At 48.1% G+C, this 13,482-nt stretch overlaps 5 protein-coding genes across 5 annotated transcripts; 4 read left to right on the top strand and 1 right to left on the bottom strand.

The window, feature by feature from the left end:
- Positions 1-173: 173 nt before the first annotated feature.
- EI90DRAFT_3031380 (mitochondrial glycoprotein) lies at positions 174-1,513 on the top strand. Its single transcript, XM_039058314.1, has 7 exons — positions 174-355; positions 427-542; positions 600-658; positions 720-852; positions 911-1,060; positions 1,126-1,242; positions 1,297-1,513. The coding sequence occupies exons 1-7, from the start codon at positions 193-195 to the stop codon at positions 1,342-1,344; spliced, it is 786 nt and encodes a 261-aa protein (XP_038923551.1). The 5' UTR covers positions 174-192; the 3' UTR covers positions 1,345-1,513.
- A 2,992-nt stretch (positions 1,514-4,505) lies between these two features.
- On the top strand, positions 4,506-5,875 carry EI90DRAFT_829491 (Rhodanese-like domain-containing protein). Its single transcript, XM_039068118.1, has 3 exons — positions 4,506-4,577; positions 4,792-4,880; positions 5,043-5,875. The coding sequence occupies exons 2-3, from the start codon at positions 4,821-4,823 to the stop codon at positions 5,781-5,783; spliced, it is 801 nt and encodes a 266-aa protein (XP_038923550.1). The 5' UTR covers positions 4,506-4,577; positions 4,792-4,820; the 3' UTR covers positions 5,784-5,875.
- Positions 5,876-5,965: 90 nt separating this feature from the next.
- On the top strand, positions 5,966-7,863 carry EI90DRAFT_3031370 (protein-L-isoaspartate O-methyltransferase; the record flags this gene model as incomplete). Its single annotated transcript, XM_039058313.1, has 8 exons — positions 5,966-6,111; positions 6,282-6,366; positions 6,506-6,528; positions 6,651-6,719; positions 6,792-6,966; positions 7,202-7,216; positions 7,380-7,558; positions 7,778-7,863. Coding segments are annotated over 8 exons (722 nt in total), but the record flags the coding sequence as incomplete, so codon positions are not given.
- Positions 7,864-7,966: 103 nt separating this feature from the next.
- On the bottom strand, positions 7,967-8,706 carry EI90DRAFT_3031366 (uncharacterized protein). The gene has a single exon (XM_039058312.1). It carries the CDS (start codon positions 8,666-8,668, stop codon positions 8,453-8,455), a length of 216 nt encoding a protein of 71 aa, XP_038923548.1. The 5' UTR covers positions 8,669-8,706; the 3' UTR covers positions 7,967-8,452.
- A 1,034-nt stretch (positions 8,707-9,740) lies between these two features.
- Positions 9,741-13,246, top strand: EI90DRAFT_2903541 (trehalose-6-phosphate phosphatase; the record flags this gene model as incomplete). Its single annotated transcript, XM_039054143.1, has 10 exons — positions 9,741-10,701; positions 10,815-11,179; positions 11,243-11,370; positions 11,476-11,664; positions 11,742-11,766; positions 11,826-12,071; positions 12,145-12,533; positions 12,602-12,669; positions 12,736-12,857; positions 12,929-13,246. The coding sequence occupies 10 exons, from the start codon at positions 9,741-9,743 to the stop codon at positions 13,244-13,246; spliced, it is 2,811 nt and encodes a 936-aa protein (XP_038923547.1).
- Between the last annotated feature and the right edge of the window lie 236 nt (positions 13,247-13,482).

Raw genomic sequence — 13,482 nt, 5'->3', positions numbered from 1 at the left:
GAGAAGCCAAAGTGCCAGATCGTTTCTGTTGTGGTCAGGCTCGCCAACAAAAAGCAGCCCAGGGTGTCAAAAAGATTACGACGGAATTCCTAGCGACGTGGAGAGCAACAAACGTGATCTTTGATACGAGAGAGGTCACGCTTTTGCTTCCGGCCCAAGAAAGTTCCCAGCGCTAAAAAGAACCCAGAATTCATGGCGGGAGCTCTGAGATCATTGAGGCCTCTTGCGCGTACTCTATGTACTGTAACAAGACCTACCTCCTCTCTCGCTTTCCGTTCTACAGCCCCAAGGGCAATTTCTACGCCGCTGGCACGCAGCTTCATGACTACGAAACCTGCATTTGGCAGTGGCGAAAGTGAGTTTGTTTTCTGCGAGTCATCAGAGAGTCGTGGTTTTGAATGCCTTACTCGCCGTTTTTTTGTGCAGGTGATCTTGCTCTCTCGCAGAAATTGGCTGAAGAACTGCAGTATGAGAAGGAAACTGCGCCCTCAGAGTTGGTCCCGGCTTTCCTTGAGACTTTCAAAAAGGACCGTATATGGACGGTAAGTTTCCTGGCTAAGCTTCTAATAAGCCCCACCACTTACTGGATCTACGACCAGATCGAAGACAAGGATGGACTTGATGAGGTGTCCTTGACGCGTCAATTCGGCAACGAGACGTGTGTACACGTCCTTCCGTGGTATGACCACTGAATATGGATTTTCGTTCCATTTTTTTAGAATTCGTGTACTCTTCTCTATCGCAGATATCGACTCTACTCCGGATGATCCTGAATTCGTCGACGGAGCTGAGGGCGAGGAATCTGAATCAGGGCATACCTTTCCCGTCCGTGTCAGCATCACTATCACAAAAGTTTGTCGTATTTGTTCTTCCATAAATAGAAACATTGACTGTCATTGACGCTTGAAAGCCAAACAGCGGCGCCCTTTCAGTTGATGCGGTCGCAGGTGATGGAGCATTTGTTGTCGACAACATCGCATTCTACCAAGATGCCAAACTTGCAACAGAATTAACTGCTGAAGCTGATTGGAAACGTCGTGGTCTGTATATTGGACCACAGGTCAGTATTCGATCCCTATTCTGATTGTGTCTGCATTCATCAACGATATCGGTCCTCGACATCAGTTTGGCCACTTAGATGTTGCTGTCCAAGAACTTTTCGAGCAATACCTTGAGGAGCGTGGAATTAACTCTTCCTTTGCTGTGTTCATACCAGAGTACGCCGAGATGAAGGAACAGAAGGTACGCGACATCTGTCCAGCTGGTCACTCGACTGCTCAGACGTTGCTTTTACAGGAGTATGTCAAATGGCTCTCAACTGTCAAGCAGTTCATCGACGTGTAGGGCATTTGAGAGAGAAAAATGTCGGAATTTCTCATTTTTCATAAAAAAATCTTATTGCCAAGTACTGCTTCACCAATATGATTATTCTCATATCCCTGTTCTGAATTTCATTGACTCCCCCTGAATTTGCTGGACCATCACCGTCGTGGAAGGTGCTCGAAATCCCGCGAACACTGGCCCCTCCGCAGTCTGGAATCCGGACTGGTCATGATCTCCTTTCTTATAAGAACCATACCATACAAACGGGTACCGGAGGAATCTCTTGATGCTCACCGAACCCGCTGCTCACATGCCAGTATATAAGACGGAAACTGATCGCGACGTGTTCACGACTTCATCCTCTTACCACCTTACCTCATACAACCACGCCCACTGCTCGTATCCCCAACCCCCAAATCCGCCGTTCACGATGATCCACCCATCGAGCACAACAGCAGCGCATCAAGCCCATCAGGTGTGTTGCATTCTGTCCCGTTCACTGCACATCTACTGGGGTGCTGATCGTATCAACTCGGAGGGCGTCGCACAATCCCGACATACTCACGCGAGGATCTATTGGCACTTGCCCCAGAATGCGTCACAAGTCGTCTACCATCGGCATATTTCCCATTATCATCGTATGAGGAGCTAATCTCGTCTCTGAGATCAATCCCTGAGATCTGGAGGCGGTAGGACTATAATATCGATCATGAAACCGCCACTAATAACGACTTGCCCACTCCTTTCAAGGAGGGCGAAGCACCGCTGTTGTATCGTTGCACTCGAAACTGTGTCACTCGATATGTTGTACCATGTGATCGAGGCCCTAAATTGTTGCCTGGTGGTTACCGCCAAGATGGGCCTGTGCAATCAGAGTCGACACCTGTTGTACTTCAGCAGCGAGTCCCGGCATTGGCCGAGGACTCTGTCATAGTGGTCAGCAACTGAACCCCAGATCCAAAACACACACACCCACATGAACAAACGAATAAATGAACCTGCTACACTAGTGCATAAAAGAAAATTACATAAGTAAAGGCGTAGAAAATGAAGTTTTGCTGTTTACGGACCAACAAGGTCGGCTTTTAAGTCATACTTTCATTTTCTATGTCTTTATTTGATTTTCTTCTGTGTTCCATAATGATATAAACATCATATATCGCCGCGTGATGATTTTAATTTTAGCCAAAACAGATGTTCAGTTGGGTTAGAGAGAAGAAGCGAACCCTCGCCTGGTCCACCACAAAAAACTCGCAGGAGATGAATGACACTACGAGGCTATCCATTACCTCGGCGGAACCAACCTAGCTTTTGCCGTTCTTGCCTTGCTCCGGGACGTCTGGAAGCTTCGTTCCGCCGGATCCCCCAAGTCTATTTACCGCAAATGCCTCACAATTCTTCATAAATTTCGCTGTTGCCCGTCCAAGTGGATGGTGGATCATGAGACATAGTCTTGATCGAATCGGCAAACGCTTGTTTTGAGAGACTCAGAGAAGACAAAGCAGCACTCTCTTACGTACGTTCGGCGTCGTGTGGGCACGCTTCTTACGTTCTTGGACGCACTTGCGCTCAACCTAAGCACTGAGTGACGCCGACACGATGAGGACAAGTGCCGGACTTCTATTGAGTCTGCGCGAACTGACTATTGACTCGCACATTTTCGAACGATGTCGAAACAACCTTTGATGAGTGTCATGAGCTAGCATGGGTGAGGCTGGTTGTTCTCCATGGTTCCAGCCCTAGTGATATGGCCTATCAAATGAATTGGGACCTCTTATCAAGGTCCAAGGATCGTGTCCACTCGGACGAAAGCCAGAATGCTGGGACGAACTGATCAGCGTTCCAACGAACTCGCCCTTGAGTCTCCTTGGCTCACGAATATATATGCCATCACCTCACGCCACATCATGGAGGATCAACCATGCAATCATCATAAAGTGATTGACTAGACCGTGACTGGCACCACCCGCACAGACACTTCAATTCGCGTCCTGTCAGACGATTAATTTATTCCTTGCGTCCCTGGCGTTGGCTATAAGAAAGGGCGTTATTTGGCCGAGAACCTCACCCTGTAGGTATATTCATGGCCCTTTGTTTTCTTCTCGTTCTGGTCCTGGCAGTGCAGCAGCCATTACGGGACATCAATCACGGGATTGACTTGCTTGTCTAGCTTCATTCACACAGTATACCTACAGCAAATATTCATACAGCTTCGTGATTGACAGGATCCGAAATATTCAATGGGAACGCTTTCCATCAGTCCCTCGAAGGGAGCGACATTCATCTTTTAACTTGGTAGTGGAAACCACGATCTACGATTGGCCCATGAAGAAGGGATTGTCTTCGTATGGGGATGGGTTATATGGCAAGTGGTAATCAATGACCGAGGTCCTGACACGGATTCAGCTGCCTTGATGGCTCCCTGACATCATCATTTAGGAGCGCGAAACACTGTAGCTCTGACTGTGTGACTTCCCCGGCAGAGCAATGGCGCAGCGACTCCCGCGACCTCAATGGCTTCTGGCGTGTTAATTGTATTAAATCGAGAGTCTGTAGGGGAATTGTTAGACTTCACAGCCATTATTTAAAGTAGTTTCACCATCGCATCATCTTGCTTGCTATCGGAAATTTTCCTCATTCTCGGAGCGATTCGGGGACTGTGAAGTGCTCGTATCATCGGTCTTCTAGAGTTCCACCCGGATTGGCGGTCCCAAAATATGTCATTCATAGCAGTATTTTACAGCAACGGTTATTCCACCGGCCAGCATCTTGCCCTGCGTTAGACGCCATCTCAGTTCCCAAGTAGGTGGCCCCGCTTAGGCCTTTCCCTTCTGCAGGATTACAGGTAAACCAGGCACCTGTGCATGTGCTCCCAGACGAGTGGAGCACATGATTGCTGCGTATCCACCAGTACTCCCATCGAGATGTTGTTTGGGGATTTCACTCACGAGCGCCCGAAAATATTATTTTTCCATCCAGCGGTGAGCACCAGTATGTGCCATTGTCTCTGTGCGGTAAGGGCGAACCCTCAACACAGCCCGGGCCGCATGCTGTCGGTTTGGAGTTGAAGGACTTAGAGATATTACCACAGTGAATTTCACAACCCTCGACCATACCCATTGACCATAAATTATGCGTGGGCTGGTTAGACCTGCTTATGTCAGCACTTCGGAATCACATTCATCGTCTGAACACTCAACGCTACTCCACCAGAAGTAGGGGACACGCGGCCAGACTCTTGCATCCTACATTGGGTAAGGCGCTCATTATGCAATGGAAATATGTAGTCAACATGGCCATCATCCATCAATCTCTGCCGACCCCTTTGCGCTCTCCTGAAGCCTTGTGATTAGATTATTATACCTTTTCCGTTCGTTGCAAAGCTTGAGATGGATTACTTTATTAATACTCGAATTCAGATGCCCTTGGAATCCTGTTCGAACCATTATTAATACGAACAGGGAACAGGTCTATCCACCGATCCGTCCGAAAACAGAATGGCTGATACATCGCTCTCCGGTTTGGCATATTATCTGGCATCAAAGGTACTCGAGGAAGCATCCGATCAAAAGGGTGTTCTATATGGCATTCTGAGCAAGCAAGCCGAGACGCGTGATGATGCTGTGCTCATCTTATCTACATCGCAAAAAATAACCCATATTTGCGGAGACGATCCGACCATCTTCGTCGCTGCTTCATGGAACAATAGCTCTCCCCAGGATGCCGATCTTTATATCTTGGGATCCTTTGGAAGTCGATATGAATCCTCCATTGTGAGCTCCCTGAAAGAAAGGTTCAGTGAACGTATCGAGACGTCGGGTAGTGCTCCCAATGGCGATAGGAATTCCGCAGCCCCATTTGCGAAAATATCGCCTTGGTCGGGTGTGGATGATGAGTTAAAACTGAAAAATGCACTGGAAGCAATCGTTTCCCTTCACGTTGCTCCTCCTTCTCCCCCCACTGATAGCACGAGTACTGTCGGAATTACCACAGCAAGCACTTCGCCACCGATCAACTACGCCAGCCCTCCGTCTCAATCAACTCCACTACCACCTCCGCCAGGGTCACGTTCGATCGATCAAATACTGTCCCAGGCCCGATCTCGCTTCAAACGCCTGACACCCACCGAAGCAATGACATCCCTCATCCGAAGCCCAGAATCCACCTACCTTGTTGATATCCGTCCCGAAAAGCAACGTGAAGGGGAGGGATCCATATCTGGAGCGATCGTCATCGAGAGGAATGTCCTCGAATGGAGACTCGATCCCCAATCTTCAACACGGATTCCTGAGGCGAACAACTATGATATTGCCTGGATTGTGTTTTGCTCTGAGGGGTATGCATCGAGTCTTGCCGTGGCATCGTTGTTAGATATGGGGCTGCGCAATGCGACTGATGTCATTGGTGGGTTCAAGGCTTGGGAGGCAGAGGGAAGACCTGTAGTACACCAAGTCTCGTAACAGTACTGTCGTCCTTCGAAGTGTGTATGGGGTTTTGTATTCTAGCTAGGAGCAGACGAAGAAAAATTACCACAGATTAAAGCGAAAGTGTTTTGTCTTGAATCTTGCAGTATGGAGTAGCATAACAGTGTCACAGAAAAAGTTGGGAGAATAGGGAAAATGACGTCTGTCTGAGGCTGTGGCTATGCGCTCTCTTATTCTCAACGGTCTTGCCAGCTTCGAGCGTTATCTCGCCACGATGGCATGGAGGAGTCATGGGAAGGACAATGAGGATCTTGTCAATAATCTGCTCAGCAATGGCCTCATCACTTCCAATCAAGTTGCTGATGTGAGCCTTCCCTACAAGTTTCACCTTTTTAGTCATTCCCCCCAAGCAAACATAACGTCATTAACGCACATTTCGCTTCTTGCATGCACGAAACGGCATTACTGCTGATTTGGCGACAAACCCGGGTGATGCTATCTGGGGGCGTGTGTTGGGTAACAACTTCGATCTAGGCAATGAAAAAGGTTGATCGCAGAAACTACGTTCTAAGCAAGTTTCAAGCATATTACGATTCACCTTCTTCGATCGATTATGGAGGTACGTGAAGTGCATGTTCTCGCCGTGCCTACGAAGAGAAAAATTACGCAAGCTGTATCGCACGTTCGAGGGCTGTCTGAAGTTTGACTCGACAAGCATCAAAATTGGGGCTGACATCGAATTCATCATTTTCGATTAGCTACAATCAGTGCACCTCATATGGTAATGTAGCTTTATAGGTTGGATTTCCCCATAAGTCCTCAAGGGTCCACGCGCACGCGCGGCCGACCAAACAAACGTTTGATTCGTTCTGGTTCCGCGCGCATTTTGTGCTTTGTTCTTAGCATGCACACGCTGCGCAATGCCTTCTTCCGTTCTGTAAACCTGGCGCTAATATCCTTGACGTTGGCTCTGTAAGTCCTCGTCTACATCCTCGTCCCTATGTTGTCATGGCACTACATATAAGTATGGTTTTCTTGGATTAGGGCTCGGGCTACCTAAGCGCAGTGCTATATCACCTTGCAGAAGACTCAACAGTGGTCGGAATTGAACATGTCCCCGAACTGGTTGATTGGTCAATCAAGAACCTGAAAGCAGATGGTCTCAGCAATGCCATTGAGAATGGGCGTATCAAGATGGTGGCTGGTGACGGTCGAAAAGGTGCGTGATAGGATTCTTTGATGTAGAGATTTGTGGCGGGAAGGACCGCCATCGATTGTGATGTGAAACGATCCGAAGTGACGTTTTTGGCACTACACACGCGACGAGGCGACGATTATTGTTCCGAATTCTAAATTTTTAGAAGTCGGGGGAGTTTGCTCTAAATCGCGCGCGGGATCTGACCAAACGATTCGAGCAATCTGACCCTTTTTTCTCTCTCATTCCTCTGATTTAGGTTTTGCGGACAATGGTTAGCCCTGCATCCGCTGCACTGCCCAGAGACCAACACTCATTTCTCTCATTTCATCGTCGGCCTCAATGATCCAACACGCACTTCGTTTGCGCATTTCCTTCCTCAAATCAACGACCCGGCGGACGTCTCATATTTGACGACCGTGGGAACCAAAATAAAGCTCCATACGATGTCATTCACGTAGGAGCCGCAGCACCTACGCTCCCACAACCCCTTGTGGATCAATTAGCAAGTCCGGGGCGAATGTTTATCCCTGTGGGGACGTCAGATCAACATGTATGGCAGATTGACAAAGATGAGGATGGGAATGTTAGCAAGAAGGTTTTGTTTGGTGTCCTGGTGAGTAGGACATTGGAGTCTCGGTTTTGGCTGCTGGCGACCTCCATCGGCATGTTTCTGTCTCTCTCCATCTTGCCTTCCCTGTCCTCAAAGGGAATAGAAGGGAGAAGGAGAGATGATATTTTTTGGTTTTGCATTGGCTATCTATCTGTCCTTGCATGGTGCAGTGTGAGCATCTGACTAACTCTTCTCCCCGGTATTGTGCTCATGGTCACCAAGTATGTCCCCCTGACGGACTACAAACGTTAAAGCATGGTACGATATTCGTATCGTTTCCCCTGAGCGGATTCGCGTGTTCGACGCTGTATCAACCTCAGAATGATGGGGTCAATAAAATTTCCATTGTCGCTGCTGTAACCTGTAGTTGTACTGCTGATGGTCCATATAGGAATTGAATCAGATATGCTTCTCTATTTAACGTCATTGTAATTGCCTCTGCTTCTATACCAGGGATCACCGTATCTCGTGGGAGGTGTGCTGTGTTACTGTTAGCCATCGACTGTCCGTTCGATATTGTGCTTTGCGCGGGGTACACAGCAACACTGCCAACCAGCATGGTATTGGACGCATATGTTGATCCAAGCTAGCTAATCACAGTTCACCCTGTAATGATATAAATTAGGAGACCGCGGAGGCGTTCGGAGATAGCATCACCGCAACATGGAGATCTATGGGATGAACTAGCGTGGGCACCTGACTAGTTGGATGTGAGGACGCATGGAATTTGGGAAGGACTCGGAGTAGTTCCTAATCTGATGAAGTTCATTCACTTCGATTGCGGAAATCATTGCTCTTGAGTCTGGTCAGTCATATTGGATTGAAGATTGACGTGACGCTCACTCTCCATCGTTTATCTGTTAGATTTTTCTTTACCTTTTCCTGACGTGCTGCTCGTCATCGCTTATGGGCGAAGCTAAGCGCGAACACGGCGGTGGTCACCGCCCGCCCCCTCCCCTCCCTTATGGCTAGTTCTATAGGAGGTGATTCTATATCTAGACATGGAGGATGTTTTCTAAAAGACCTTGACCACGCACACGCACGTTCGATAGAGGGTGGGGAGCCACAGGATGAAGGATCCGTGCGAACTACCCTAGTGTGGATGGTGGGCATGGGTGCGGATAGGTATATGTATGTATGGTATATCTCACCGTCTAATCTGGAGCGAAGCAGCCTTGATGTGACAGATGTCCAATCGATCAATCGTCGAGTCCTATTTTGGAAGGTGCTCACCAATACAGTCAATCCCACCCGAACATGTGTGCCCATACATTTTTCCAGTCCATACATAAGCACAAGTGTGCCTTGGTCTGGATTTATGTGAGCAAATATGGATATGGTGAGAGATTTCCCCTTCAAAATCCAATTCCGGTGCTTGCTCATGAAAAGTGGGGATGATTTCTGATAATGTTGCTACATAACCTTCTTCCTTTCCCTGACTAGAGTTGCAATTGCTAAGACGGGCATAGCTAGCAGGAAATCGACTGAGCATCGCGAGCTGATATCTAATCGATCAATATATGGAGTGAGTTGCAAGTGAACACGTTAGTTCTGCAGAAAGTAGAGGGGGGGGGGGAATCCGCACCCTTAAGCCAGGGCTGCTTGAGAGAATATTTTTGAGCAGTGATACGGGGCGTTCCGTCGCCGGGCGGATGTCGATAGTCGGGGTATCTTTACAAACGCGTTTGACAGCGATCACAAACCATGCGTGCATTGCCGTGTTTGTTTCGGGGGGTGAGATTGAAAATAATTCTACACTGCCGTCATGTAAGCCGAAGGGCTGTGACGAGGGCGGGCGTCAAGCAAGTCCCGCTGGAAATGAAACGCAAGTCAATTACAAATTGAATTGATCTAATTCATTTTTGCACCCGGAGGCGAGATCCATTCCATTTATGGCATAAAAGAGTTATTTTCATGAGTTAAAAGTCCATCGGATTTGGCTTGTTCATAGCTCTTGCTCCATTGCTCCAAAGCGCCTCCAGAAGATCAAGACCTACAGCCAGAAACGCAGAAACTAGAACTGCTGTAGATATATATATATACCCTCTTTCTACCTCATCGTCTCTGTTCCTTCTGCTGTTGCATCAAGCAAGCGCATCTGTGGTATGTCCCCTCCCCCCTCGCCTTGCAGCGCCCTCACTGACTCAGGCGTAAATGCTTCTAGTGCAACCCTTATAACGTAGTCATGGCAGCGACAACACATCCCGATCCACCCATTCCTCTCATCGACTCACTCGACAACCTTCGCGTATCCATCAGCAAGTTGCAAGAGGATCACCTCTCAAAAGGTGTCCCTGTTTCGGGACGTATCATTCATGTAACTCACTACATACCCATCGTCGCAACGTTGGAGTCCAACGCACCCCCGACCGCCAGCACCATTAGTGAACATGGCGTACCTACCCCTCCTCGCACGCCGGATCGCGAGCGCTCGTTAACTTTGACTCCTTCTACCGTATTGGATATTCCTCGTCCTACGTCATCATTGGATGAACGCTCTGTGGAGCTGGATGGTCCTAAGTGGTCCTTGCGTCCACGAAGAGGTCATTCAGCCATGAACAGTGGAATACAATCTCTATGCGCCACCCATGAACAAGTCATCGTAGGCTGGACCGGTGATTTGAAAAAGGGCCCTGGTAGTGATGTCGAGCTTTCTGAGGAGAATACTTCTTCTGCCACGATTACAACGACATCGATTGCGACAGGTGCTTTGACCGAAACGGATAAAGCGGCCTTGGAGGAGAAAATTGCTAGTTATCAGGATCCTATCGAACCCTCCTCTTCTTCCGCCTCTTCGAAACCTCTCTCATATGCTCCCGTATGGCTGAACGACGCAACCGCCCACGGTCACTACGATGGTTATTGTAAAACCACATTATGGCCCCTATTTCATTATTTACTTTGGCAAGATGTCACGACTGAATTGCAGCCCGTCGATGACGTTCACTGGAAGGCGTATGTCAAAGCTAACGAAGCGTACGCTAAGAAAGTTGCAGAGGTGTATCAAGCTGGGGATCTAGTTTGGATTCACGACTATCATTGTCTACTTGTGCCGAAAATGTTGAGGGCATTGGTGCCCGATGCATACATCGGGTTGTTCGTTCATACACCTTTCCCCAGTTCTGAAGTGTTTAGGTGCCTACCAAGTGAGCCTCTTTTTTTGCACTGACGACATTATGACTCAATTCTCCACTCTGCTCCTCGGCCCCACCTGCGTCCACGTCACCATGTGACACGCGTAATCTTTTTCCTAAAACAGAACGAAAGGAGCTTTTAGATGGGATGCTTGGTGCCAACCTCGTCTGTTTCAACACATACTCTTACGCCCGTCATTTCTCCTCTTCCTGTGTCCGCGTCTGTGGATACGAATCGACGTCAAATGGGATAGATGTCCAAGGCCAAGTGACAACCGTCTTGTATTGCCCAGTTGGAATCGATGCCGATAGAGTTGAGAAAGACCTCGAGAGACCTGGGATCCCTCCTAAGATGGAAGCTGTGAGGGCGCTCTATCAGGGGAAGAAAATCATTGTTGGAAGGGATAAACTCGATGTTGTGAAGGGTGTTGTGCAGAAGCTCAAGGCGTTTGAGAAATTGTTGATCGATTATCCAGAGTGGAGGGGAAAGGTGGACAGTGATTTCTCTCTTCCTCACTCATTCATTGCTGAACTTTGCCTTGCACGATTATAGGTTGTACTCATCCAGGTGACTTCTCCATCCTTGACGGATTCACCCAAGCTCGAACGACATGTCACGGAACTCGTCTCGCATATCAACGGCGAGTACGGGTCGTTGGACTTTGTTCCTGTTCATCATTAGTGCGTCGACTTTCCTATTTGATTTTTTCGAATCACTCAACCGCTGATGCAATCACCACCCCAAACTTCCATTTTGTTATCTTCTCGCTCGTCGTGCCTGAAAAGTCATCAAACCATCAAGAAGGACGAGTTTTATGCCCTGTTAAGCGTGGCAGATTTGGCCCTCATCACGCCTCTTCGAGATGGGATGAATACAACCAGTATGGAGTATATCATCTCTCAAGAAAGGACGAATAAGAGCCCGTTGGTTTTGAGCGAGTTTATGGGTACTTCGCCAAACTTGTCGCAGGCTTTGTAAGTGGGGTTTACGGCTCATGCTTTTTTGAAATTTCTCGCTGCTATTCCTCATCGTGCTTTGAAAATTTCTCTAGGCAAGTGAATCCTTGGGATCTAGGGGTACGTATTGCCGAGTTTCATCTTTGCTTCTGGCTAACAATGTGATATCATTGCCTTAGGACGTTACCCGTCAAATCAACTATGGACTTAGAATGAACGATGTTGAGAAGTCTCACCGGCAGGCTGCTCTCTACAAATCGGTTCGAATGCACACGTCTCATACATGGGCTGCGGTTCTCGTCAAGATGCTACTTTCTGTTGTTGGAAATGAGAAAAGTGCGAAGCAGACACCTTATTTGGATAGGGTTAAATTGCGGGCCAAGTACGCTGCTGCAAACAAGAGGTTGCTCATGTTTGATTATGATGTACGGACTAGATTTCTTTCTTTCTTTCTTTTTTTTTGACTGATCAACTTCCCTTCTTTTCAATTCGCAACAGGGAACGCTCACCCCTATTGTCAAAACACCCAGTATGGCCGTCCCATCGAAACAAACCCTCGAAGCACTGCAGAAACTCTCGTCAGACCCGAAGAACGTCGTGTACATCATCTCAGGGCGAGATGGTGCCTTTTTGGACCAACATTTAGGTCACCTCAGTGACGTTGGCTTCTCGGCAGAGCATGGAAGTTTCCTCAAGGAGCCAGGTGGACCCGGATTGGCAGGGATTCAACGGGAGTGGGCGAACTTGACCCTCTCGCTGGATATGTCTTGGATGAACGAGGTCAGGGAGATTTTCGAGTATTACACTGAGAGGACGACGGGAAGTTTCGTTGAGTTGAAGAAGAGCTCGGTTACGTGGCATTACAGGGCCTCTGATCCTGATTGGGGGTGGGTTCGCTCGTTTGATGTTTTGGATCATCCGCTGACCCATTTCTTGTTTCCCATCTCTTGAATAGTTCGTTCCAGTGCAAGCAGTGCCTTGATTTGCTGGAAACCAACGTCGCTCCGAAGCGGCCTATCGAAGGTGGGTGCTGAGCATGATTTTTGGGGATTCGCCTGTTTGCTGATCTATTGGAACGTCTACTTATAGTCCTTGTTGGGAAGATGTGTCTTGAAGTCAGACCTATAGCGATCAACAAGGGAGAGATCGTCAAGCGGTTGCTGTATAATCACTCTGATGCTGAGTTCATCTTCTGTGCCGGAGACGACAAGGTATGTAACGATCTCGCTTTCCGTTGTCCGTGAATCTTAGTGTTCCTTCTGTTCCCTTGTATTATCGTTAGACCGATGAAGATATGTTCCGCGCGCTTCAGATTGTCATCCCTCAATTCTCCCCCAACGGTGCCTCGACCCCCAATAGAATGGAACCACCTATCTCGGCCTCCCTCTCTGCTTCCCCAGCTCACTCAGCCAATACGTCCCCCAAGCCGGAGCTCCAACCCGTTGATCTTTTGGCCGACCCAACGTGTGTATTTTCCACGTCTGTGGGGCCTAGTACGAAGAAAACATTGGCGAAGTGGCATGTTACCACTCCTCAGGAGATCGTGGAGAGCATTCTTGAGGCGCTTGATGAAGACGCACCAGAAAAGAGTCATCTCTGAACAAGAGAGTGGCGTCTCGTGTCGTGTCGTACAAACCACAGCTCTTCGTTGTCCGTTTCTCGAAATGGCCATTTTCAATGCTCGTCATACCCAGAGAAAGGAAAAAAACTTAGATGTCCTTTCTCGTTTACAACACCACAACTTGCTCGTTCCGGAATGCATTGTTTACAGTAGTTTTTTTTTGTACAAATGTATAGTTTGGAGAGGTAAATCAATCATATCACTTTATAGATTAT

Source organism: Cantharellus anzutake (assembly GCF_015039405.1).
Source record: "Cantharellus anzutake strain C23 chromosome Unknown EI90scaffold_2, whole genome shotgun sequence".
Lineage (NCBI taxonomy): Eukaryota > Fungi > Basidiomycota > Agaricomycetes > Cantharellales > Hydnaceae > Cantharellus > Cantharellus anzutake.
This window is presented reverse-complemented; position numbering and strand designations above follow the sequence as displayed.